The sequence below is a fragment of the Carassius auratus genome, chromosome 40 (genome assembly GCF_003368295.1).
Source record: "Carassius auratus strain Wakin chromosome 40, ASM336829v1, whole genome shotgun sequence".
Classification (NCBI taxonomy): domain Eukaryota; kingdom Metazoa; phylum Chordata; class Actinopteri; order Cypriniformes; family Cyprinidae; genus Carassius; species Carassius auratus.
In genome coordinates this window covers 14,608,765-14,636,456 of record NC_039282.1, presented here as the reverse complement: position 1 = coordinate 14,636,456, position 27,692 = coordinate 14,608,765, and the positions used below count along the sequence as shown (strand labels likewise).

Sequence of the window (27,692 nt, the reverse complement as noted above, 5' to 3'; positions counted from 1 at the left end):
GAGTGGAGCCACTCGTCTATACTGTAGTTTCATTTTTACTACATTTACAAACGCAATGGAGCGAGTGGAAGTAACCAGTGTGACCCATTCTCAGGGAGTTCGTATGCTGTTCAGTTTAATGACTCCTAATGAATCCTCGTTCGCGACTGTACGAGAGGTGCCGACTTATGTCAACCAGGTACGTGTGACATCACTAGTGCGTTCAAGCTGGATTTAGGAAAACAATTAACGTTAGTAGATTACGCACAGATTTATAGGCCTACTGTACGAACTAAGTGTTTAACACCAACAGCACACTCACAAAGAAATTGAGTTTTCTGCACAGCTTACACAAGCTGAGCCTGCATGCCCTTATGAAACAAAAATATATTGCAATGTATTGGAAAATATCATGTAATATATTAAGCATATATTCTTATATATATTAAAATTTTTCCAATATATTGCAATATATTTTTGTTTCATAAGGGCATGCAGGCTCAGCTTGTAGCAGTTGTATATTTTGCAATATATTATATAATATATGTATCATCAATATATTATTAAATGTATTCAAATATATTAAATATTAGAAAATAAAAAGGGAAAATAATATATTAATTTTAAGAAATATATTGGTAAATATATTTTTCTTTCGTAAGGGTGGGGTGTTTACGTCTTTGACAATTTTTTTTCCCTCAACGAAACTTGTCTTCATACCTTTTTCAGCACGCATAGCAACTTTCTTTGTGTTAAAAGGGTGCAAGAACGCATTAGAAATTGTGCAGGAGTGCCATAGAAATGCAGTGTTACAGCCTACTAGCTACAATATAATGGCATATTATGAAAAGTACATTATCTATCTGTCTATCTGTCTTGTCTGTCTGTCTGTCTATCTAGGATACTTGCACAAGTGCACCTAGAGGCCTACATACTGTGATTATATGGATGATATATCGATAACACACACACACACACATATAAACTATTTTGTCACCTGTTGGTACCAGTAGATGTGACTTTATGAATTTCGAATGTGCAAATATTACTTGTTCTTCATTTTGTTAATCATGTTCCATATGGTCAGTATATTATTGTAAACAAAACATCTGTAATTGGGATTTCTTCAGGGTGTCTCCACCCATGTTTTCTAACAACACGTCTAATACCACAGGTTTAAATGATGCCGTAATTGGATATTGTACCTTGTTAATTGTGTGGTTTCTTAATTTTCATTAACTTGCAAAAACAGTGAGCACCATTGCTGTAACAATTGGAAAACAAGTCTGCCACCTGTTCAGGTTTTTTAGCCCTACAGCGGGGAGATCGCTTCTTAGATTTTAACAGCCCCATGTGTGTGTGTTTTTCGGTTTGGCTGTGCTCAAATCAACACATGTTTGTTATTTGAGGTAAAACACTCACATTTTTACAGGCCGCCATAAACACATGAATAGAGAAATTGCAATTAACCACACAGCAGGAATCCTAATTGTTGTAATTCTGTCACAAACACACACTTGTTAAATTGCCTCGCTCACCATTTCTGCAGAACTTTATTTGAAGTTTCTGTCTCTTGATGTGTTTGAGTGAGACAATAGAAATTCTCTTTTTTTTTTGTCTTGGTCAATACATGGATTTGTGCTTTTTTCTACATTTTATATACTTTCTTCCTTTATTTTGAATTTGAAGCATAATTAAAAACTGTCGTTCAGACTGTCTACACGTCACTGTAAGACGATAAAAGCGAAGTTGAAACAATAAAATCTCTATAAAAAGTGTATTAGACATTTGTATAACGCAAGTTTAGTTGACAGTACATTGCTTAAAAAATGTTTGAGTGTATTTCCATTTTTTTATTTGTATTTTTTTGGTATAAAGTTACATGAACCGTCCAGAATCTGAACAAGAAAGCTGAAGAAAAAAACGAAAACCCTAACATCTGCTCCACAAATGTCATTTTTCGTTCTTGGTGAGATCCGAGTCCACAATCACAGCTTTATATACAACTATTAAGAGCCCCTCAACAATTTTTGCAAGCTTGAAAAATGTTACTGCAGGGCTAATAGCTGTTTTCATTTTGTTTCTTAAAAAAAAAAACATGCTGAAAGATGTTAAAATAAGTTTCTCAAACCTTTTAAATTGAAGTGCACGTACAGTTTACTTATAGTTTATAAACAGCATAGCTCACTGAAGTTAAATATCCAATTAGATTGAATTTCATTTACATTAACTTTAGTTTAGAAGTTTTGGAAGTAGGTTTCATAGCACTAGCAGCTGGAGCTTCGCTGCAGTCGGCGGCCAGATGTGTCCAGGTTTGCGTGTGATAGGGGTTCCCAAGTGGTCTATCCTGCCTCACACACACACACACACACACACACACACACACACACACACACATATACATGGCCCGTTCCACCTGTAGATCTACTCTATACTGTTGTGCCACAACTCCGCCCCCTACTTCCACACTCTCAGTTCCGTGTGCATGTGTGTTTGCATGTGAGAAAGTGAGTCTCGGGTTTCACACTGCAAAGAGTGTCCCAGAGTACTGCCAGCACCACATCTGTTAACTTTTTAATTGGTCTTTTGTGATTTGCTCCATGTTTGATGGGTAATCCAAGTTTAAGAAATCCAGAAAAACTTCCTTTACATCCAAGTCCTTTAAGTTAAAACTTGCTGGTGAATTATAAAACTGGTGATTACAGAAGTTTAGAGAGTCCAAATTGAGTTGAACCTTCCAATTCCATATGCTCCAGTCCAAAACACACTTTGCATTGAACTGTGCGCATTTGGCAAGACACTTTTATGCAGCTTACATTACATTGAAACTATACATTAATAAGAATGCACATTACAGTATATTGGTACCATACTGGTCATATTCACTTGTAGCATTAGCATTTAGAATGATTGATTTTAGTTTTTAATGTTTAGTTTTAGTATTTGATTCATTTTAGTTATAAATTATATTTGTGAAATAAATTCGAATTAATTAATTATATAAATAAATTAAATACATAATACTTATATTGTTTGTATATAAATAATTTATATTCATAAGTATATTAAATATAGGTAATAATTTAGTATATTTATTACTTATGTTTATGTGCATTTAGTGTACATTTGTATTTCACTGGGAACCAAACCCATGACCTTTTGTGTTGCTAGCAACATGCTAGACAGTTTGAGCTACAGAAATGCTTTTAATTTATATATATGATATTTAATTTATTGGTTATCGACCATAACATGAATTATTGCCTTATTGATATTTAACAGTTATTGTCCGTATCAATGCGTCCCTGTACGTTCATGCATTCCTGGGTATTGAACCTGTGACTTTGCAACAGACTCCACATGCTAATGTTATCCTTTATTTGCTGACAGATGCCTAGTGTGTTGAAGTTTTATGCTTATTTTGTCAAGCACTAGGGTTGTTACAGAAAGTCATGTGTAACATTTGCAAAACTTGGCTCTTTTGTATTAAGATGCAGCATTTAAAAAGTTCCACTATTTAGAGTATTAACACAATATTTAAAGTTCGAGTAACTGTTATGTTTGTTTTCATTTACAGCAGCGATTTAATAATTTTTGTGTTGTAGGCCACACCATATTTCATTGGTTTGATATTATTGGAGATTGTGCTGGGATGGTTAAAGACAGATGGCCCTCACATCAAGATCAACGACTTCATCACGTCTTTGTCTGCAGGGATGATGTCCCGTCTGCCTCAGTGAGTTGACATCAGCTTCCCAAGTGTGAGATTTATCTCACAGTTCCTTAAAAAATGTCTGTAGATATGAAACACAAGATTTTGTCAATAGTCATATTACATATCAGATCACACTGGACCTTACAAAAAGAAACTAAGAACAAAACTAATGTTAATTTCATGTTTCACTCATGCAGTTTCTCTCTAATAGACATGTTTATCTGTTGATGTAACTTAATTCAACACTTTTGGTGTCTTTCTCAAGGCTCGTGATAAGAAGTTTGGAGCTGTCAGCTTATATTTATGTCTGGAACAACTTCCGTGTATTGGAGCTTCCCTGGGATTCAGCTTGGACGTGGTGGCTTGCGTTTCTTGGTGTGGACATGGGATACTACTGGTTCCATCGATTCGCCCACGGTATGTGAATATCCTGCCAAATGCATTGCTATTATATCCATCCATCTGCTTCAAAGGAGTTTGCTGAATGTAAAAATGGAACATCGTAACATTCCCATTTTTACAGGGTGTGCTACTTTCTTCTTGTGAATTTTAATATGATTAATTTTGTATTTATTTGGTGCTTTAATCTAGCACTAATAGTACACCTTTCTGGACTGGGAGAGGAACTGTTAAAATTTTCCATATAGTTTATAGTGATATAAAGACAAAAAAACTCCTATGAGTACAGATTTTTGTGAAAAACATAAAAATTTAGGTCAGGATTCACTGATGTTCTTGCCGTCCCCTTGATGAAACTTCAAAAACAACCTGTTCATTTTTCATTGTCATGCATTAAAATAGCTTTTGGTCATGTTTAAATGTTCTGGAAACATTATTTGATTCTGAAGTCGTATCTGCAGATGTTAGTTTTACATTAAGGGCTGGTTTGGTTCCATGATAATGTGGTTTTGACCCTTAAGGATCGTATGTCTTGCTACTTTTGCGAGTTCATAACTTGGAGAAGCAGGTAACCGATGACTGTTTTTGATTTACCTCAGACTCTATAGGATTTTTATTTTCCATATTTCAGTAAACACATTTATATACAGTATAATCTATCGGCTCTCCAGATGTGGAAAAATGCATTTTAGGAGAAACGCTTTATCTGGCTTCGCATTTGAAATATCAATCTGTCGAGAAGTAGGCGATTGCAAAAGACACTTATGTTTGCGTAGCATGAGAGTTCAGGCACAGAGCCGCGAGACATGTGTCCAAACAGAGGATAACATTGTCACAGCTGTAATCTTTGAGCACTGTGGTGTTTTTCTTCTCTCTTCAATAGCAGCCGTCGCAACACTGCATTGCCAGTAAACATATACTTTGTTACCATAGACTGTAAATCTGCTTCTTAACAGTTCTCTGTCTTGAGATGCCGGCTCTCCAATATAGCATAATCCTAGTTTTGGTTTACCAAAATACCATTTTACAGGCTGTTTTGTTGTCTCAAATGTGCATTGCTCAATAATTCCCCCTATGTCCTCTTCTATTACATGAGTAAACATCCACAGTGTGTCAGAGGCCAGGGCATTGACTTTAGTTTCTTGGTGAAAAAGGTAAAACAGGCTACTGCCATTTGCTTCTGAAGTATGCTTACCATATGCTACACCAATTCCATCCATTTGAGATTTAATGTTGATACGATGGCAGGACGTTTTTCAAATTACATCTCTCCAGACTTCACTTGGACCCCTAAATAAAGTGATGAGGTGCTTTTGGCTGTCATGTTATGTTTTCCATTGTGTCGGGTCCTTGCTCCGGGTTGGAAATGTAATTTTTGTCAGAGGTCTCCTGTGCTCAATTTGTTCCTTTTGAAGTCAGAGGAAATGATTTGTCTAGTTTTCTGTTCCATCGCTGTCCAAGATGACTTCTTTTGGATGTCGTATGGTTATAATTCATAAAAGACCCAGACATAATGGCTTTTCTTTTTTTAAAGTTACAATAGTTTAGCTGCTATACCTTTACAACCAGAGAGTATTGCAGAGAAAAGAATCTGCAATGTGACTGAAGCATAATCGGGTTTTGATACCGTTCTGAATTTTTGATTCTTTAGAACATTTCATTATTAATAACAGACTTAAAAGAGTCTTTTGTTGATTAATTGGACTTTGCTGATCATGCTTTTTTTTGTTGTTGTAACCAGCAAAACCTAGGCAAAATGTATGATGACAGACAACAATAATGACCGTTTTGAGATGATTTTGGGATATACTAAGGATAATATTTTTATTTTTCCATTATTTTAAGGGAATAGTTCACCCAAAAATGAAAGTTTGCTGAAAATGTACTCGCCCTTTTATAAACAAGATGTAGATGAGTTGGTTTCTTCATTGGAGCAGATTTAGAGAAAATTAAAATTGCTTTACCAACAGATACTCTGCTGTGAATGAGTCCATAATCACTAATAAAAATAATCCTTTCTCTAATGAAAATGTCCATCTCCTGTTGCCCTCTCAAATCAATCTCGACCAACATATTTATTTAATATTGTTTTGGAATTGTTTTTTAAACTCTGCATGATCTATGCATATTTCACTCCTGATTCAGACTAGATTACTTTTTAATTGTAAAAGGAGTATTATGTAAGCAACGGTTTGAAGTAAAAAAAATGTCTTGTTGATGGATTTGTTTATTACAAACACACATTTTGTGAGTTTGCAATTGCTTGTGGATTGATGATTTTATAAGGTGTTTGGACTCTCAATGTGACGGCACCCATTCACTCTAGAGAATCCACTGGTGTGCAAGTGATTTAAAACTAAATTTCTCAAAATCTGCTCGGATGAAGAAACAAACTCATCTTAGAGGACATTTTCAATTTTTGGTGAGCTATTAATAATAAATTAGTATTTTAAGAAAGTGTTATAATGCAATTAAAATGTATAGAAACTTTTTTTAAGACAATTTTTTTTAAGTGTGCTGCATGTAAAATATGTTATGTTTACTTGATGACCAAAAACCAGCACCAGCCCTTTAACTACAACTCATGTCCACCTTTGTTATTTCAGATTTCTCGTCTGACCACTGATCTGAGTCGTACACAGCTGGTGATCTTATGTTTTAGCTAATGATCCTTGAATAGTTTTCATACTCAGTTTTGGTTCAGTTGGTGCACATAAGTTTTTATCTAAAGCTGTATTCTTTTGGGACTTGTAAGCTGTAAATCTTTATTCTAGCATGAGAAAACAATTTAAAAGGGCATAACAGCCGAAATATGACCACTAGAAAACTAAACTGACCCCAATTAGTGCCATTGTAAAATTTGAACTTTTTTTCTTTTTTTTATCTAATAAAAAATAATAATTTTTATTCATTTTATTTTCACTCACACAAGTTAAGATGTCAAAAGGCATTTTTGATAATATAGGCATGTAGGGATATGTGAAAATGCCTGTTATATCGGTAATATAAAATCTGTAGCATTTAAAATTTGTATTGTGTTTTTACAGAATTTATCACAGCTGTCTTGAATCACATTTAAAACTAAATTCAAGCCTAAATTTAAGACCAATTTGTAAAGCAGGTGCTTTTCCTTGTCTGAAGTAGCCATTTAATATTGTTAGAAATTCATATCCTCATAAATCAAAGGCTGTGTTTGATTTTGGTGGCTTTTGATGTTGTCCAGGCATCTGCTTCTTCGTGAGCTATTTGCATGCGTCCATTCTGCTCTCTTCTGTCATTCTCTGTTGCATTTTTTCCACATGTTGCCTTATTTTCCAGTTGCCTGCAAACTTTTATTGCGACTCTCTGTGGTGTTTGGCCTTTCCATGTCTTCCTCTACAGCGATGCCACAATCCACTGTAGCGGGGCTGGCTTTCCAACCACATGGTCGGTTTTGGCAAAATGGGGCAGATGAAGTTTAGCCCGGACTAGGTTAATGTTCTCTTGGATTTTTTTTTTAATCCATAGACAAGGGAAATGAATTAAAATAGCTGCAGTCTCCAATGTACAATAAGGAATATGGTCGATTGTACGGCCTATAAAATGTGCTTTTGCATTAAAACAAACTGATATTGTTGCCATTTTGATTGTATAGTTGATATTTCATCATTATTGGAATAATACATAGAAAGACTGAACGCGGCTGTCTCACTGATTCTGACTGGTCCCCATATGCTACTATTTCCAAAGAGCTCCACCAAAACCTCAGCTCAACCCTCTGTTTAGGAACTCTGAAGAAAGCCAATGGGGAAGGCCACGGTGGCTGCTGTTGCATTAGGACTTCATCAATTAGTCTTTCATTTCTCAGTCTCATGAAGTCATGAGCAATGAAAGATGTATGGTGGACTACAGAAGTCTGGGACCACATCTGGGTTCAAGGATCGACTGTAATTTGAACCTGGAAATAAAGTTTGGGTTTTTTGAAAAATCTAAAACAAAGAAATGTTATGTAGAATTAATGAGAAATACTTCTGCACTTGCTCACCAATGAATCCTGCACGTTATTATTGTGATTGTTTTTATCAGCTGTTTGGACTCCCATTCTGACGGCACCCATTCACTGCAGAAGATCAAGTGGTGTAATGCTAAATTGCTCCAAATCTGTTCCAGATCTGTTCCAATGAAGAAATAAACTCATCTTGAATTGTATGAGGGGAAATAATTTTTTTTTTTTTTTTAATAATAAGGTTTGGGCAAACTATTTCTTTAAATTGTTGTTTCTAATACAGTTTGAAATGCAAAAATTTATTAAATTAGATGTAAGCTGTAATTTTTTTTTTTAACTAGTGGTCCCCCCCTTTTTTTTCTGTTTTTCTTTTTTTTTTTGTAAATGTGACATTGCATCCCCAAGTTTCAGAAGATTGATTTTCCAAAAGTAATGCTCTCAGATTGGAGTGCTTTTGATGGCAGACTTGCTTAAATAACCTTAGTTGTGGTGATTAGTTTGGCCTAAGGTTGCATTCTGTTCCTCGTAGATGTGTAGCATGACGTCTTTAGATTGATTACAAGTCCTGCAGGTCTTTGGATCGGGAGACCCACTTGTAAGCCCAAATCTTGTAAAGCAACATGCATTTCAAGTCTCTAATTCCCTCTCCTTTTTATTCACTAGAGTCACATAAAGTTATTTGAATAATGATACCTTGGGAAACGTTTGGTCCGTCCAAGGAGGTTCTAAGACACACTTTTATCTGGTGTGCACGTCTAGCAGAAGTGTCATTGTTTCGTTTTTTTCTACTGTAGTTTGAGGTTTGGTTGAGGTTAGATGTTATAGGGTTAGACGGGCAGGGAGGGTCGTAAAGTAAGAGAGAAACTATAAACAAGTTATGGAAGGCAGTACGTAATGTTACATTCTTTATCACTTCACATTTTTCATTTGTAACTGGAATCAGAAAAGTCATCAAAAGTAAAAGCCAGCAGTAGCAAAAGGATGCAGTAGCACATATGTTTACATATGCAACCTCTCATTATCAGATTTGGGATACAGTAGTGGCACACGTTTAGTGTTTACGCAGACAGTGGCAGTTGTCAAGACAAACACATCTCGTCAACGCCACTGTGGGGCGTCCCAAAGGAGGCCGGGTCTGGATGTTATTGTTTTCAAAAGGAATCCTCTTGGTGGAAGGCAGTGGGGTTTAACCACAGGCCACAGGGGCTTCATAAATCTTCTCCTGCCTCTGGAAGTTCCCGGCCGTGCAGGTTTGAGGGCGTACAAAAGAATCAAACCAGTCAGGATGTAGAGCCAGGGCTCGAAAGAGCGCCCCCGGGACCCTGCAATAATATCAACAATGTCCAGCAAATCAGCCACTTGTAATTATAGGCGAGTTTGTGTGTATACTGTATGTGATTTTTGGATGAGGCCAGACCAAGTCAGTCTGAGGGATGTCTCTTGCTGTGTTGAAAATTTTGTCCTTCGGGATTGGAGTCTACCTTCACCACATGCCATGTGTGAAGTAGGGCTGGGTAAAAATATTTTTCTGATTCATCTCAATCATCATTTGAACTTGAATTTGATATCTATTCTTAAAATACCAACATCGATAATTTACTTTATGCTAGTGTTTCCTGCACTAAATTTCAGTGGCAATTGAAATTTACAACCACATGACGGAAGTTGCCATTTATCTGTGTTTTCCGTGTATTGAATGTTATAAGATAGAAAAAGGCAGTGTTTCGCCAATAAATGGCAATTAAAAAAATTCCATTGCGTTTTCTTTGGAGGCTTAAAGCAATAACATACTGCACAACCTGTGTAGTCTGATGAATAACAAATGATTCCTTTAAACCAATTCTTTTTAGTGTAATGTGATTCACTAACAATTTTTACGAGCCTTCCCTTTAAATGAATCATTCAAAAAGAAAAGTTACCATTTGCATTAGTCTAATTGATCTTTAAACTAATTGAATCTGTCCAAGCGGTTACTCAACCCAAACAATTAATGATTACTTTTAATAATAAAATATGTTAAAGAAATACAGTACACTTGTTACTTTACTTCATTTGAATAATTAACTACTATGGGTTTTTTCCGTATGCAGTATCTTATGCAGCCTGTGTCTATATGAGTTATTCATTAGTGCATTAATTTAACCTATTTGTTCAAAAACACTGATTAACAATTAACAAATGCACGGTTTTTCCAAATATCAGCTGAGATTATTCGTTTTCACTGTCATTTGAAAAGTACCACTCTTTTTACAAATGTCTCCAGCAGCAGTTTAGACTGCGAGCGAAGACATTGAAGTATTGTGGTGACAGACATGGGTTTAGTTGCTTTGGCTGACTGTTTGTGTTGGCCTCTTTTATTCGCCGACAGCTTGTCCTCTCTGCCCAGACGTTCACAGTTCATTGCTGACCTGAGTGACATGGCACACAGTCTCTTGCCACGCTGAGAGGCCCGTGGCATCATGTGGGAGCGAGTCTGAGGGTGGCACTAGAGCTGAGGGGATATTTGCATGTTTGATGAAAAGGGAAAACTCATTATTTAGTGCATGTGATGAAAACAGCTTGACTGCCAAGTGTTCTTGGTCCCTTATAGTTTTTATAATTAGGTTTTTTGAATGTGCAAATGTTTAACACATTAAAAATGCATTAACATATTTGCAAGTAGAGAGTTTTTATGAATTTATTGTTTCTTTCACAATGTCTCTACAGTACTCTTTAAACTGTGCGATGTAATGCACAGTGGTATAATCAGTGAATTTTGTTGTTGGCTTAACCCTTCACCTTGTGTGAGACTTGTGTAAAGGCCTCTCCACAGTGACTTAAGGTAACTTTATGTGAGTTTGTGCATTTCTGTTCCTGTACTTTGTGTTCATATCAGAGTTTATAGATAAGAGCAATTTAAGTACAATAGAGACTTTGAATTACTTGGATGCCATGAATATCATCCAATCATTCTGAGAATGTTATGACATGGATATTAATTTAGATAAAAAAAAAAACAATTTGAAGTCCTAGAATTGTTGCATGAGTTAGCACGATGGACATTTTCAAGAAAAAAACAAAAGAAATCTCGAAATGTATTGAAATATCAGAAATGCTTAAAAAAAAATGTGAAAATCATTTGAGGTCCATGTACATTAGCTTTTGGGGTCACCTTCTGTATATACTAATTCCATTTAGCAGTTTAGAATTTTTTTGACAATTTTGATGACTTATTGAGTGCTACCAAGATTTTTGTCCAATCAATAATAATAATCTGTGTAGTGCAGAATGACTCGTCAATAATAATAATAATAATAATAATAATAATAATAATAATAATAATATATTTATTTTATAATTTATAATACTTTTATTATTATTATGATTATTATTTATCTCACCCTGACTAACTAGCAAATTATGTTTGTGGCTGTAAATTAACTACAATTTATGTATGTTATCTATCCTTAAGTGATGAGACCAAAATAATGTTGTTGTTTTTTATATATCCATTTATAGTACACACTGCTTTCTGTGCAACCATGCGGTTCATCCCTGTATTCTTGAGAAAAGAACACCATCTCTGTGTCTGAGCAGACCGTGATCTTCAGGCATGATGGGAAAGTCTTTTCTGTGGCATAGGTTCTCATCATTAAAGCTCTTCCCCTCTGAATACTGCCTGCCAAACTATGCGGCTTCCAGCCGAGGCCGGCGCACGAGGACATGGATTGCAATGAGGCCTAGCTGAACATACTTCCTACCAGTGACACCCCACATCAATCTTACACTGCTCTGCCCTAGGAGGTGAAAGCATGGGCTCACACACTCTCAAGCAATGACTGGAGCTCTGCGGGTGTGTTTTGAGAAAAAAAACTCTTATTTCATCTCTTGATTTGAAGCAGAAAGCACTAAAGAGTGTCATTTATAACAAAGTAGTATTAGCTCATGCAATACTTCATTTAAAGTTTGGAATTTAACTGAATTGTGTATATTTGTAATGGAAAGTACTTTTATAATAGCTTGAAATGCAAAGACAACCAGTGGCGTTATTTGGGGGCGGGGTTATCTGTTTGTTCAACCAATAGCAATGGATAATGTTTAGGGAAACTAAATTTTCATGTCACTTTGTTTGCAATTCTGTTTTTCTTTTTTACATTATATTATTATTATTTATATATAATTATATTCATAACAATAATAATTCATAGTGTGTGAATAAGAACAAAGCATCTCTTCCTGGTTCTGTTATCTGGATTAAGTGGACCGTTTGATGTTGTTTTCTTAGTGGAGAGCTTTGACTGTTCACTTTGCTGGCCTGGTTATTCTAACATCTCAGCAGAGCCCCACTGGCAGAGAGGAAGATTTCGTTCTTACGCTCTCACCATGGTGTGTTTTGTCAGCTGGATCGCAGCATTTCATTGGGAACTTTACCAGCTCTTAGATTTGATGGACCTCATGCTTACACAAGGCCTTCGACTATCTCAGAGCAAATCCTAAAAAAGATTTGACAGTGTTTGCAACCTCATTAGAGGTGCTTGCTAAGGTTATTGAAGGAGGAACCCTAGTCGTATCAAGGGACCAAAATATTATTGAGACTTAGGGGTGGGCTTTTATTTTTAACACTGTATATTTTCTTGAGAATTTTTTATTTTTTTCCAAATGCTAGAATCCACAGAAACTTCAGCTATATTTATTTGTAATAATTATTTACATATTTATACATTGTTTTTTTGTTTTTTTAGAAGAATTTTTCTTACTCCTTGTGCATATTCAGAAGGATGCAGACAAATCTTACTGCCCAAAAAGCGATTGGTGGGCCGAAAATTGTCTTTTCTTCAATTTTTATTTTTTATTTTTTTATTTTTTTTAGGACCAGTAAATTACAGAACAGTTACTGTCTCAATAGTCCAGTACTGGCAAGAGATTTATTATAGCATCAGATCCAGCACAGGCCAACAAAAAAATGTCTACAGTCTAAACATAGCAATGAGTCTCTTTCATTGCTGCTTATCATTGATTCGCAGTCTCCACATTGTTTTGACATTGTCAGTCAGCTGTATCTTTCTCTCTTTTTGTTGTTTCAGAGTTAAACTTCCTGTGGGCTGCCCATCAGGTTCACCACAGTTCTGAATACTACAATCTGTCGACAGCACTACGTCAGTCTGTCACCCAGCAGTTTTCCTCATGGGTATGAAGTACCTGCATAATTATTAATCAGTGATAATTTTGGCACAATACACGTTAGATCATGTAAAAGATATTAGTTAATGAGCTCTAACCGTGTAGCTTATAGCTAATGGCCTATTATGAAGTGATAATATTTTGTGTTTTATCAGGTGTTTTACCTTCCTTTGGCACTGATGGTCCCTCCGTCAGTGTTTGCAGTTCACGTTCAGTTTAACCTGCTGTATCAGTTCTGGATTCATACTGAGGTACTATGAGATTTGTCTTTTCTAATTGTTCAGCATATTTGATTTCTGTTTTAAATCATTTCATGGCATATTATAAGCTATTTGTTTCACCATTCTTGCTCTTGATCGTTTCATAGCATGTTAGACTTTAGTTTAGCCATTTTCAAAACTCTTAACCATTTGTAGTTTTGCCCGTTCTGTGGTTCTGAATACCACACTCAATCACGCATAATGAGATTTTGAGATTTTATGAAATATTCCAAACAGAAGCTTTACATTTGGCATTTAAATTGCCTTCAGTATCGGCTTTACATTCAGGGATCATTTGGGAAATGGATTTGGAATCACTTCCATCTTGTAGAGCCCTATTAGTGAAAACCGTCTTCACGTCTCCAGTTTTCTGAAGGGTGTAATTTATGTTCCATTTATAGGCTTTTTTTGATGTCGTGTAATTTATTGGCGTCGAATTCCCAGTCCTCATCCAACATTAGAACGCGGGTTGTGAAGGAGCTCTTTTCTTTTAAGATAAAATTCAGCTGTTGCCAGATCTCTCATTACATGGAAATAATGGCCCACTGAAATATGGTGCTCACTTATGCTGAGCTGTTCCCGTTTTGCAGACGTCAGAAATCAAGCACTCAAGTAAAAAACCTGATGGTCGGCTCTAACACCTGCGATATATGCCTCATCAAGCTTAAATGGATGTTTACATCCTGGTAAAATAAGGCATGGTGTTTTGTGTGTGTGTGTGTGCATTTAACTCGCCATAAAGCTTGTGCAGTGACATGCACGCATTTTTATGAGCATGTGTTATCAGGCGCATTGGCTTCTATATGCGTCTTCTAATCCAGTGTAATGTTTGTTTTACTTCCAATCTATAAATATTGTTCTTTCCAGCTGGAAATTTGGCCACCTTTCTCTTTCCATAGTTAGCAGACTTTCGACCGAGCTCATCAGATAAGAAAACACTACGTATTAATGATGTCTCCAAGTACATTTGTGAACATCTGAACCAGTCAAGGTTCCACAATCCCCGAAGAGCACATTTCTTCAGCGCTTTAAGCCAAGATAAAGACAAGGCACTCAATCAGGAAAAAAAATCACATGGTGTATGTAAGACTAATATTAAGAGTCAGTCTGCCTGTCCATGTGAAAAATGTCAAAGGAGGACAATGAGCTGACCTGTGATCATTTGTCTTTTGGGGTTTTGACTGTGGTTTACATACTGTACAGTATATAGAAACAACCTGTTGCTGTCGCCCTTTAGTGCATGAAAGGAAATAGTTATTACTGAGGTTAAAGAGAATAAAGAGAAAGTTCGCCCCAAAAATGAAATTTCTGTCATCATTTACTTTATTTCTTCTGCAAGAAAGAGTGTTCAATATTGTGCTAGTCATTTTTGTCCATGCAAACTTTCAAACTTAAAAGCACCGTAAAAGTGGCTTGTGTGAGAAACGGATCCAAATTGAAGTCACTATTCAGTGATAATCTTACCCTTCAGTAAGCTGTTAACCAGTGCAAATGGACCATTGAATCTGTGATTTGAACTTGGGAAACAGATCAGTAAGATTTGAATGAATCAATCAGATGGGTTTTGTGAACATGACCAACTGGTTCAGTCCAGCTGATGTCAACATTGTACATGAAAACCTTCAAATAACATCATATATCTATAGCACATAACTATTTAATGATATTAGAATATTACTTTGACCTTGTGAAAATGTTTCCATCACTAGCTGGTCAAAAGTCTTGGACCTCTGGAGTGGATCCTAAATACTCCGAGCCACCACAGAGTTCATCATGGTAAGCATTATTACCTTTGACAGTAGAGTTGGATTGCAATGCTCCCATAGTGCATTGGTGTTGCTCAGTTTATCACTGTGGGTCAAAAGCTAGGCCTGTTTTGTCTTATCATGCGACTTAAGTAACACTGGTAATACTGGTTATACGCCTCACCTAAAGAAACACATTCTACACCTATTAAAAGAGATTTCATAATGACTAGTGATTATGTGTGTAGTGAATCAGTAACGTTTGACCATGCATTCACAGGGCGAAATCCATATTGCATTGATAAGAATTATGCAGGAATTCTGATCATATGGGACAGGATGTTTGGTAAGTTCTGTGTATCTGCTTTTGAAAAAAATGTTAACCAATAGTTGTCTGAAAATGAGCCCTAGCAGCACGTGCATTCAAAAAAAAATAATTACACAAAGCACAAATTAGTAGTCATTTATTATCTAAAAAAAACACTTTTGAATAGTGACATTTGTATTGTGACTTATAAACACACATGAAAATCAGATGCACTTTGAAAATGAGATGTTTTCTCTGCTTCGTCCCGTCACAGGTACGTTCACTCCTGAGAGTGATAAAGTTGTCTATGGGCTCACACACCCAATCAGCACATTTGAAATCTGGACTGTCGAGGTTAGTCAGGTTATTGAATAAAAAAATTATAATATTCTGTGATCTATTTATTTTTGTTATTTAATTATTAATTTAAATTGTATAAAAAATATGAATACAAGTACTGTATTACAGCAAAAATGTATTATTTAATTAATTATTTTTAGGAAAATGCTGATTGATTTATTTAAAAAAGTATAAAATAAAAGTGTTTTTGTATTAATCTTTGCATAATGTATGTTTTAAGGTTAGCTTTTTTTACTGTGGTATTATTGTAACATACATCGTCTCAGTGTACACGGTGTGTAAGCAAAGTTTACATCATCCATAAACAAAATGTTTAGATTAATTTGCCCCAACATTCTATCAAGAACTTTGACTAGTGGAAATATCAACACTGCAGATGAATTGGGTTTCACATAATGGGCTCTAGTGTGTCAGACCGGCCTAATTTTAGAGATGTAAATATCTGAGCAGAGTCAATGGGAGCCGGGCTTCTCCTCACATTACCATGCTAGTGGAAAAGCCATGCTGTAACCATAACATTATTACTTCACTTTAAACATACGGCTCGGGAGAGGTGAAAGAGTCCTGCAAAACCAAATGGAGGTTGTGTTTGATTATTTTTTCGGTGCTCTCCTGTGGCGGTCTGGAGTAAGAGTGATCTGGTGTGTGACACAAAGCATTTAGACACGAGGACTAGATGATGATGAATAAAATGAATAAGAATAATGTTGAGTGAAAGTTTTTACGTAATGCAGCATTAAAGAGGGTTGCTTAATATTAAGGCTGCATGTGCCATGTATGGTTTATATCCTCATTCTTCTTTTCTTTCCTCTCTAAAGTTCCTTTATTATCCGTACCTATGGCAGAGGTTCTGGGAAGCTGAAGGAATTTCAAATAAGCTGTCCATCATTTTTAAAGGGCCAGGCTGGACTCCAGGAAAACCAAGACTGGGAGACATTGCTGATATACCCCAGGTGTTTTTTTTTTTGTTGTTGTTTTTTAGCTGCACTATATCAAAATGTTTCTTATTCTGATAAAACAGTAGACTGCATTGCTTTGAACTGAAGATGCATTTAAAATTCTTATTACATTCATACATTTTTAGGATATAGACTTAAAATCATTAGGTGCATCATTAGGAATGAAATAAAGTTCATAAAATGTACAATTATGCATGAAATTGAACAAAACTACAAAATGCATCAATATGTTTTTAATTGTATACATTTAAATAAATTGTTCTTTTGAACTTTCCAATTATGAAAAACTTCAGGGAAAAAAAAAACGTGTCACTGTTTTCAGCATTGATAGTCATAAGAAATAATTTTTGTGCTCTAGGTCGGTGTATTAGAATAATTTCTGAAGGATCACGTGACACTGAAGACTAGAGTAATGGCTGCTAAAAATTCAGCTTTGCTTTCACAGGAATAAATTATGTTTTAAAATATATTAAAATAGAAAACAGTTATTTTGAATTTGAATAATTAATATATTAAGGTTTTACAATATTGATGTTTTACTGTATTTATAATCAAATAAATGCACCCTTGGTGATCATAAGAGACTTCTTTCAAAAACATTTAAACCTTTTCAAGGTTATGATTTTTAATAAAATGTGGAAAAACACTTTTTCCAAATGCACCTAAACAGTATTTTATGGGCAGGACTATTTGTCTGTCATTTTATGGAAAATGTAGTTAGTATTTAGAAAAACTGGTGGGAAATTATTTTTGAAGTTCCATTTCTACTAGTGGTACAAAAATGTTCATGTTCACCTATAAATTGGAAACTCTTTTGTTCCTCACCTTACTTGTCGTTTACTACCTGCTGTTTCTGTAACAGGAAAAAAAAATGTCTCTCAAATGACTCCCTGAGTTCTCACATAAAAACAGACTCACGTTTCAGACAGACTTTACAAGTGTGCGCCGTTGCCAAATGAATCTTAACTGCCTTTGTGGGCTGTAGCACAATAGGCTCATTTTCTCTGGTCTTTAAAAAGCGAGCTTTTTTTGGGCCCGATCAAACAACTGCCTGCGAAAAGGTTTTGGAGTCTTCTCATCAGGAGAGCGGCGGTTTGCTTTGAAACACGTCTGACTGTGCCACATACTAACAGACGCAGTTTCACACTCTGAAAACCCTGTCTCTCCTTCTTTTTCTGTCGCTCTCACCATGTTACAATCGAAGCCACCTCAAAGTGGATCCTGGTGATCCTAAACATGTGGAGAGAGCAGGAATTTGACAGAAATATCTTGAAAGGCCTTCGGTGATGCAGACCTGGGTGTGCCTGTTGTTTCTCCTGTGGAGTAGAGGAGAAGGAGGTTGGCTCGGATGTGTTGATTTCTGAGGGAACGCAGCGGCGGCACAGCCACCAGGGTTCTGGTGTGAGGGAAAACCAACACGTGTCTGCAGCCCAGACAGCCTCAGGAATCCTTAGGAAATCAACAGTGATCAAGTTCTCAATGATTCATGTTAAAAAACACTGATGTAGGAAGCAGAATTATTTTAGGTTGGGATCCAAACAGTGATGCAATTTTCCCAGGAATATATATTGAGGTTTGGTTCTACCATTTAATTTGGTGAGTCTGCTATTCGAACATGGTAACCGGTTAATTCAGTGTGGCCTTCTAAACTCTACCAAAGTTGACTACCAGCCTTTGATTAACTAATCGCTCTAATTAACCAAATTGACCTAAATAACCAAATTGACCTTGACGTAAGCCCCGCCCCCCTTAGTTACTGTTGCTCACCATCTTACAACTGACAGCTGTCAGTGGAAACCTTCTTCCGAGGTGTTTCTGATAAATTTGGGACACAGATGGACCTTCAAGTGGGACTTAAATACGTCATGGAGGGATGTATGGATACATATGTCACCAAGTTGTCTAATAAGCCATCTTGACTAGTTAATGACGCAAATTAACCAACTAGAAACCATGTAAAACTATCTATCACCTAAATCAACCACCATCAAGAGTGTCTGTTAACTCTAACCAAGATGACCTTGGGACAACTCTAATTATTGGCTATAATTAAGTCAGTTGGAACAGCTAGAAATGTAAAAACATTTAAAACCATATATAGTCTTAAAAGCATTTTTACTATTGTTATGCAGTTATTCTGGTAGAGAAAAAAAAGAAAGATTAGATTCTAAATCTCATATCTGAATTCATTTTTTTATTTTATTTATTTTTAGAGTTTTTAATTTCAAAACTTTGTTCTTTCTCCAATCAGCTTACAGGAGAGGAAAAGCCTCATGATCCTGCATGGTCCCCTGCAATGCAAGCCTATGTGCTTATACAGTTCATGCTTCTGATAGATGTCTACAACAACTTGTTAATGGATCAAATGGTAAGTACTATTTCTGTGTTTATTTCTTTTTAACTTTGACTGTTGAAATCTACAACAGATTTTCCCAGAAATGTGCCCGACTGAAATGTCAAAGCTATCATCTAAATGCCATCTTTCATTGTCATCTACAGGAGCTTTAAAAGCTTTTAATTTGCTGTGTGGTTTATGCAACCTCGCCAGGTCTATTATCAACCTCGGTCTCTCTCTCATTATCCTTAATGTTCCTCTAATAATAAGGCATTTTACTAGCTTGAGTATGGACTGAATTCTTTAAAAGTAATCGTTGTCTATTATTTTTTAAAACAAAGATGTTCAGTTGCCCTTGTCTGTTTTCCTTGGAAGTCCATGTTCCCCAGGCATAGTTTTGGTTAGCCAGAAAGCGTGGCCCCACCCTGCCTCCCCGCTGAAATGAAACGGCCTGTTTTCCTGTGATTCCTACCTCTGTGGTGCTCCCTTAGTTGTGGCTCTCAGAGAACAGGAGATGTGTCCCCTGGATCTCTTTCCTTAGCTCCACCAGCCAATAAAACAAGCTTTTGGTGGTCCAGCAACTAATACAAATACTCTGACTGCTATCCCAGTCCTGGAAACCTTCCTTTTGCATCAGTCACCTTATCCAAGGAAAATAACAAACCGAGGCCTTCAGGCTTAGCAATAAATAATGTGAAAGTGTGTATTTACACTGCGTTGTCCATTTGAATGCTCTTACATTGACAAGTGATGCTACAGATCTGCTTAATGGCACTCCAAAAAGAAGGAAAACGTTCATTTTTAGTCATCAGTTACATCATCTGTACAGGGCTATCAATCGTGCTGGATGTTTGACTAACTGTTCATAATGCAAGGTCTGTGTAGTGACCTCTGCTTAAATGCAAATTTTGGAAGATGGGTTCCCCCTCTTTTTTTCCCCTCTGCCCTTTTGCTCTGTTATTTTTGAAACTGGATATGGAGAGGCTTTAAAATATAACCAATCAAAATAGATTTTTTCCCCTTTTTGTTAATTGTTGATAAATGAGCCAGCGCTTCAGGGCTGAGGTCTGAGATCTGGATTCTATCTGGTGTCACGCAGGAGAAAGTCTGTAATTGTTTGCTGGTGTCATATCAAAGACGTCATGAGGTCAGTCACCTGATTTAGTATGATGGGTTAGCCAGGTCAAGAAAACATTAACATTGCTGCTTGTATTAACAGCAGATTATCACCAGATTATGATTTCAGTGTAAATCCATCCATAGAGGAGTGCCAATTCAGTCATAGATGATACAGTACTTCCTTTATGGTTGGCCTTGAGTTCTTGGAGCGTTAAGATGGTATTACTCATCTGTCCTGACACCTAAATTTGTTAGGTCACTTATTCTGCTATGTTGCTTGCAAAATTATTTGAGTAAGAGTTATTATTTTTAAGACAAAACAAACACACACATTACTTCTAAGTATATTGTATTGATCATCTTTCACCTTGCAGATACTATCTGAGCTGAGTGTACTTCTTCTGACTGCCTACGTACTACTTTCTCTAACCTCACTGGGCTTCCTGATAGATCAGAGGTACAGCTCCTATAACATACTCCTATTTTAGTTTAGTTTATTATTTTGTATTATTTATAAACAAATAAAATAAATTATGACCGTAAATAGAATTTTACTAACTGTGTGGACACATGCTTTTTATTATTTTATTTTATTTTATTTTTTATTTTCTTATTAAATAAATTGTGAGTAGATGTGTTATTAGGGCAAGCTAAACCTTTTTTATTTTATTTTAAGGGTGAACGGTATTTTTCCCCAGTGAACCAGCTTTTTAAAAATGGATTTAATGTATATATAAAGTAATATGGACATTTTGTTAATATATACTTAACAGCACAGTACAATAATAAAATGGATAAGTAAGAAAAATAAAATGCTTTGTGTTTCTTTCAGGGCTAATGCAGCTGAATTGGAGATGCTGAGATGTGTTTTGATTGTGGCTCTTCAACGGTTTGGTTACATTAAGCCTCTGGTGCCTCTGTTGGCTTTTCTGATTGAAGTAAGTTTGACAGACACATACATCATTACCACAGTCTCAATTATAGATGTCCAGCTTCCATTTACGCACAAGACCCTCTTTCGATCATTCTCAAGATGCTGAAGGTTTTAGACAAACTTGTGGAGCTTGTGTGCTGCGACAAATCAATGAGACTATCAAATACTGGCAAGCTGATTTTTCAATTAAGCTTTTCACCCAATTTTTATGTTGAAATTATAGAAAAAGGATGTATTTCCACTAGTGGCATCAGATTTGTGTATATGTGTTAACTCCATCCTAAATGTATGCATGTTTCTGCATGTGTGTGTGTTTTTCGGATCTGGCACTTGGTCTCTCTGCACGCCTCCGTGATGTATGAATCCAGATGTATGGCCCAATTAACCATAAAATTGCTTTGTGTGTTTCTGGCACATCTCAGCTGACCTTTCATTAGCGCACCACCTCTCTCTTCACAGCCCTCCATCCTTCCCTCCATTTCTCCTCTTCTCAACATCCCAGCTTTACGCAAAGGCAACGTTTCTGGAATCAATTAAACGCGTCTTCTGCTTGCCGTGGAAGAATGATTAGATTTACACGAGCTGAATTGCTCATTTTACTGTGTGAGTGTGCATCTCTAAGCTCAGGTGCTGAAATCCACGCAGAACAGTTTTACACAAAGTAGCGTCATATTTTTGGGTCCGTGTGAACTATACCCATAGACTACATCTGATTTAATGTGTTTCTGTTGTAATAGACCAAGGAAAGGGTTTCCCTTTCGCTGTAACTTACTTTTACATTGGTCTATTGCCATTATGACGCTTTAGAAATATATCTGCTAAAAATGGCCATAATTTCCACACTTCATCCCCGCTTCTGTTTACTTCAGGATGATATTCTTCCATTTCTGCCTGTTTTTTTCCATTCTGTGTTTTTTTCCCAGCCATCAAAGCTAATATTTGTCCTCCTTATTTCTCAAATGCGAAACAAAAAAATTGTACCGCTGCAAAGACCCACCCCACTTATTTTGAAGGAAAAGGTTAAGATAATATTATCAAGATCAGCTTCACACAAAAGCTGCAGACAGCAGCACCGCTGGCTTATCTTTTCATAGCACTCGACACCCTCTAGCACACCACAGGAGAGGATTTCTGGAGCTCGGAGCCTGAATTAGACTGATAAGAAGAGTATTAGCAAGCATTTCAGGTGATTGGGGACATTTGTTTCCACTGTTAATTCTCCGGTGTCACTAGTGAACTGGCGTCTGTGGATTGTTTGGGAAATCTTGGAAAAAGATAGCACAGCAGTGTGTCCAGGGAAAATGAATAATAAAAACCTTATAAATTTTTATTTCCATATTTACTTCGTACACTACCATTCAAAAGTTTTGGGTCACTTTCTTATAATTACCATGGCTGCATCTATTTGGATAGACACAAAGTTAAAGAATCTAGAATCTTAGAATCTGAAATTATTGTTTTCTATTTTACTATATTTTAAAATGTCATTTATTCTTGTGATGCAAAGCTGGATTTTTGGCTTTTTGCTGCTCAAGAAACTTTTCTTATTATTAAACATCACAGCATGTGATGTAATCACATCTCTGACATACAAGTTGTATTTTGATTAAAGACATTCCTGATCTAAAAATATGATACATTAACAGTTGTCTTAATATCTTCTTTTATAATGACATAATCAGTAACAGTATGAAAATCACCACTCTAGAAGGCTGATGCTAATATATTCTAGAGTTTTCAGTGGCTTCGGATTGCTAAGCAGGTTGCCATGGTGAACAGAACGTTCCTTACAAGCCCCAGGAGACCCATCCATCTTGGACCTTGATTCAGGAATCCCACTGAACTGATTTACAGAAGTCCAGTGAGAGTCACACAAGGCTGCCACGACAGCTTCTTTTCAGAGAACTGGCGCTCGTTCGGCTGCCAGAAGCAGTAGGGGGTTTCAGTAATGGGTCAGCACTGAGTCTCAGCTCAGAGTCATGGACAAGTGCTTGAACTGCTTTTTTTTTTTGATCTGTCTTTGTGTGTGTGGTAAGCTGATGTTTTTTATAGTTTAGGTATGTAGTGAGCGATCCAGTGTATGCTCATCCAGGCTGCATTCATTTGATCAAAAATACAGACAGTATTATCGTATTATCGTGTTAAAAACAGTAATATCGTGAAATTAAAATATATATAGATGTCATCTATTCCCGTGATGCATTGCTGAATTTTCAGCATCATTACTCCAGTGTCACATGATCATTCAGAAATCATTCTAATATGCTTATTTGGTGCTAAAGAAACATTTCCTATTATTCTGCTTTATTTTTTTTGTGGAAAATATGCCATTTTGCGCTCTCTAAATAAGAAGCATTGTGCATCACCAACATGTAGGTGTGAATGTGTGCTGCTAGTTTCAGCAACTAAGCATGTATCTTTATATTTATATTTATTTCTATTACTTTTATGTGTGTGAAAGAGAGAAAAAAGCTGAGGGAGACAGAAAGAGAGACACAAGTGGTCATCTGAGACAGCAAGAGCCGTAAAAAGAAGGGAGAATTACTATATCAAAATGTACACATCTCATGTGTTTTTTCACTTAAAATATGCCTGCAGAGGAAAATCTGAGAGGAAAAAGCCTCTCAAAATGATTGAAATATCTGCCAGTTTGTCATTTAAGGTTGCATTCTGGGATTTGTGAGGTTTCCCAAAGCTCTTAAGACAGTTTCTCAGCGAAATGAAATCGACTCAGGTGGTAGTATGTAGTTCTGAATGAAAATCTACAATGAGGTAGTGTCTAAAAAGCATTTTTTGCTCTCTCTAATATTTTTATCCCTTTTGTCATGCAAATATTAATTGAAATTCTTCTTCTAAATCCCTCCCTTTACTCTTTTCAGCTCTACACTTTGAGCCATACTCCAGTTATAGTTCAATGTTTCATACAGACACGGATATAAAGGGGCTTTGTCCAATGCATATGATTCCCCAAAGAAAAACTTTAGTATTGTATTGTAAGATATTTCTCCTAAGACTTGGCAACATAGTATAGATAAAAAAATAAAATAATAATAATAAAAAAAAAACATATAATTTGATGAGAAATATTTGAGTACATATTGGAATCTCTGACTTTTAATGACAGACTTTAGGATCTCAGCAAATCTTTTTTTTTAAAGATTTAAAAGCTTTTGGGTAAATCAGAGAAGCAGAAAATTTAAGCACAATGCTCTCCTTTTAATAAAATAAGTATTTTAATTGTTATTTGAATGAGGGTAAGCTATATGCATTGGCATTTGATGGGAGGAATCAGGTAGCGTGAGGTCAGGAAGCACAGGACCATGTCTTTTTTCTCTTTCTCTCTGTCTCTCTTCTCTCAGAGGAAAACCGCTATGCTGCTCCTGAGGAAACTCTGGTTATTTCCCGTTGGAGAAGTAGTTCTGAGAGATAGAATATGATTTTGGACTCTGTTTAGAGCTTGGGTGCAGTTTATGGTCCAGAACACAAGGAAGGAGGAGCAGTTAAGGTTACAGCTTTTTGGAAAAATGTCCCCTTTGGCTTGTTTCCACAGTGGCTTCTGTGAACCTCAACTCCAAATGCATCATGGGAGATTCTTTGGCCACATGCTTGACCTACAGTATTGGCTTTTTTTATGTAGTATATTTCCTGGTGTGCGACATTTAGGTTTCTCACAATTAATCGTTTCAAGTAAGGTTTTGACTTGTGGAATTAAAAATTTATAAAATAAAGTTAGTGCGCAGTGATATTGTAACACAATCTTAAATATATCTATTGTTATACCCTCTTATATTATTTTTTTTTTTTTTGCACATTACCTGTGATAATTCATAAATCTCTAAATAAAAAATTGTTTTAGAAATGTGCATTTTAAATATAAATGCAAAACAAAATACACTTAAACTTTAATGTGCTTTACTTGAGATATGTGTCTAAGAAAAAATAAGATATTTAGTAATTCATGTTTGTAGTAATGTATTATTCATTAACTAGAATTAGCGCTGTAAAAAAAATTATTTAAAAAATTAAGATGATTATTAACAAGTGTGTTTATTTCATTAAAGAAATTGTGGTTCAGTGTTGTATAGAAAATACTGAGACATTTCACTTTTTTTCACAAGTTTTGATGCTTGAATTGAGGAACTGATCAAGGTGATAAAATTAAGGAAAGGTGGCTACCTATTTATTTGTGGAGAATTAGTTCAATTATGCAGTTTTATTTTGGCAGTGATTGTTAGTTCCCAGCATATCGTTGAATATGGAGAGTACATTTTGATGTGTTTTTGATTGAAGGGAAACATCTGTTAGTGTTTAAAGGTCAGTTATGTTTGACATTTGAAAGAGTTTCTGTTACGCTGAAGTTTCTGTTGTTACCATTGTGCAGAAGAGTAGAACACTCTTATTAATAATATAAAATTCATTGCGTCATTGATCACATAATTTAGGAGGTTTTACTTGATTTATTCAGGTAGATTCCATTAAGGAAACCAAGCATAATTTTTTTTTTTGTATATTATTACAATATTATTTTTAAGTAGATAGGACATAACATGCTTTATGTGTATTCATTTGAACCTATTTGGCATTAAAATGTAAACATCTTGCCTTCCGCAGGTCTTTGTCTTAATCTCTGCAGTCTACTGGAGTCTACAGTTTGTGAATCAGCGGACTAACGGGATGAAGAAACACAACTAGATAAAACAACCTCATACTGATGCATTACGATTCAATGTCCTGCTCCGGTGACATATTTCATACATTTAATCATGAGATTTGTCCTTTTAATTTTACTAAAATGTTGCTCTCACAAACTATTCTCACTGATTTTGGTTTGGCATTGAAGAGATGCTGTAAAAAACAAATTAATATATTGTAAAGACAACATGGTTCGTAGTTCTCAGAATGGTACTCACCAGCTTAAAACTAACTTTTCAGACATAATCAATGCATATGGTATATTAAATACAAAAGGTACCTATTACTGTACCTGTAGTTTCATCTGCATTTGAAATGTATCAAATAATACAGTACAATAACCAGTGTAATAAGAATTTTTTTTTTTTTATTATTATACACCAGTTTTGTCACACTGCATAGAAAATATCTGACCTCTTACTGATAACATGAAGGACCAACATGCTATTAGGTGTATTTAATTTCTAAACCAAAAAAAAAAAGTCTGCTTGTGGTGTGAGAAAGCTGTGGTGTGGGTTCATGTAATTGTACAAGTTACCACCAGGTGGTGCTAGCAGGATCCGTAAAAATTGTGTCCCCGTTTCATTCAATAGCCTACATGTGTTTATATCGCAACAAGTGTGATTGCATTATATAATAATTGCTGTTAATAGTTTTCATCATCTGGTTGACTACGTCTTGTTTTAATTTTCAAGAAAATTCCTGTCATATGCACATAAACTGACAGTCACCACTGATAAGCTACTACTAAATATTGTAGAATCTTAATTTTCTGTAAAGTTGCTTTGCAATGATTTGTATCGCAAAAAGAACTATACAAATAAACTTGAATTGAATTGAATTGTTTATTGATCATTTCTGGTCAGGGCCAGTTTCACTGGAGAGCAATTACACTATACGACAAGAAGAAATTAATCGTTCAAAGAAAGTTTTAGTTTTATAAAAAATATTATTATAAATGATGCTAATAGTAGTGTTAGTAAGATTTTAAAAAAAAGAACATTTTGGTTTATTTTTTAAAAACCACTACAGTCAGTGTGCAGTCAGTCAGCAAGACAAATAATGCAATTATTATAGACAAATAATTTAATGTTTGAAAGACAAACTTGTCACTATTTCATTGTTAATGGTTTCACTGTTTTGTAGCATCTGGATTTCACACCTGGAATAAAGTGCGGTGGTGTGCTTTAAACGGTGTGAATAATTAATCACAAATTTGTTAAACGTCTTGTTAACAGATCCCTGGAGGTGTGTCTGAATTGAATATGTTGAATGTTATTGCTCATTACAGATAGAAGCAGCCATAGTTTAAGTGAAGGTTGTTAACAGAATCTGCAGAATATTAACGCGTTATATTTTTTTCATGGTTAAACCTTGCAAAACTTCACTAACTGATTTATTTCACTTTTGATGGATTATGTAACACATGTTATATATTACATATCAATGTGTAATAAGCCGTTTGCATCTAATATACACTTGATGGACAAGTATTGGGAAACATGACAATTACACCAACAGGGACTTCAATGACATTGCATTCTAAATACATAGATATTAATATGGGATTGGTCCCCCTTTTGCAGCTATAATATCTTCCACTTTTCTGAGAAGGATTTCTAAAAGATTTTGGAGTGGTTTTTTGTGGGAATCATCCATCCAGCATTTGTGAGGTCAGGCTCTAATGTTGGACGAGAAGGCTTGGCTTGTGATATCCGCTCCTGTTCATCCCAAAGGTGAGGC

The 27,692-nt window shown here is 35.6% G+C and overlaps 1 protein-coding gene across 1 annotated transcript; it reads left to right on the top strand.

Annotated features, from left to right (window-relative positions):
* LOC113059029 (alkylglycerol monooxygenase-like) lies at positions 1-26,070 on the top strand. The gene is made up of 13 exons (XM_026227267.1): positions 1-178; positions 3,585-3,715; positions 3,960-4,111; positions 13,142-13,245; positions 13,394-13,489; positions 15,208-15,274; positions 15,524-15,589; positions 15,825-15,904; positions 16,729-16,863; positions 19,121-19,237; positions 20,698-20,780; positions 21,156-21,261; positions 25,869-26,070. Exons 1-13 carry the CDS (start codon positions 56-58, stop codon positions 25,947-25,949), a joined length of 1,341 nt encoding a protein of 446 aa, XP_026083052.1. The 5' UTR covers positions 1-55; the 3' UTR covers positions 25,950-26,070.
* The last annotated feature ends 1,622 nt before the right edge of the window (positions 26,071-27,692 follow it).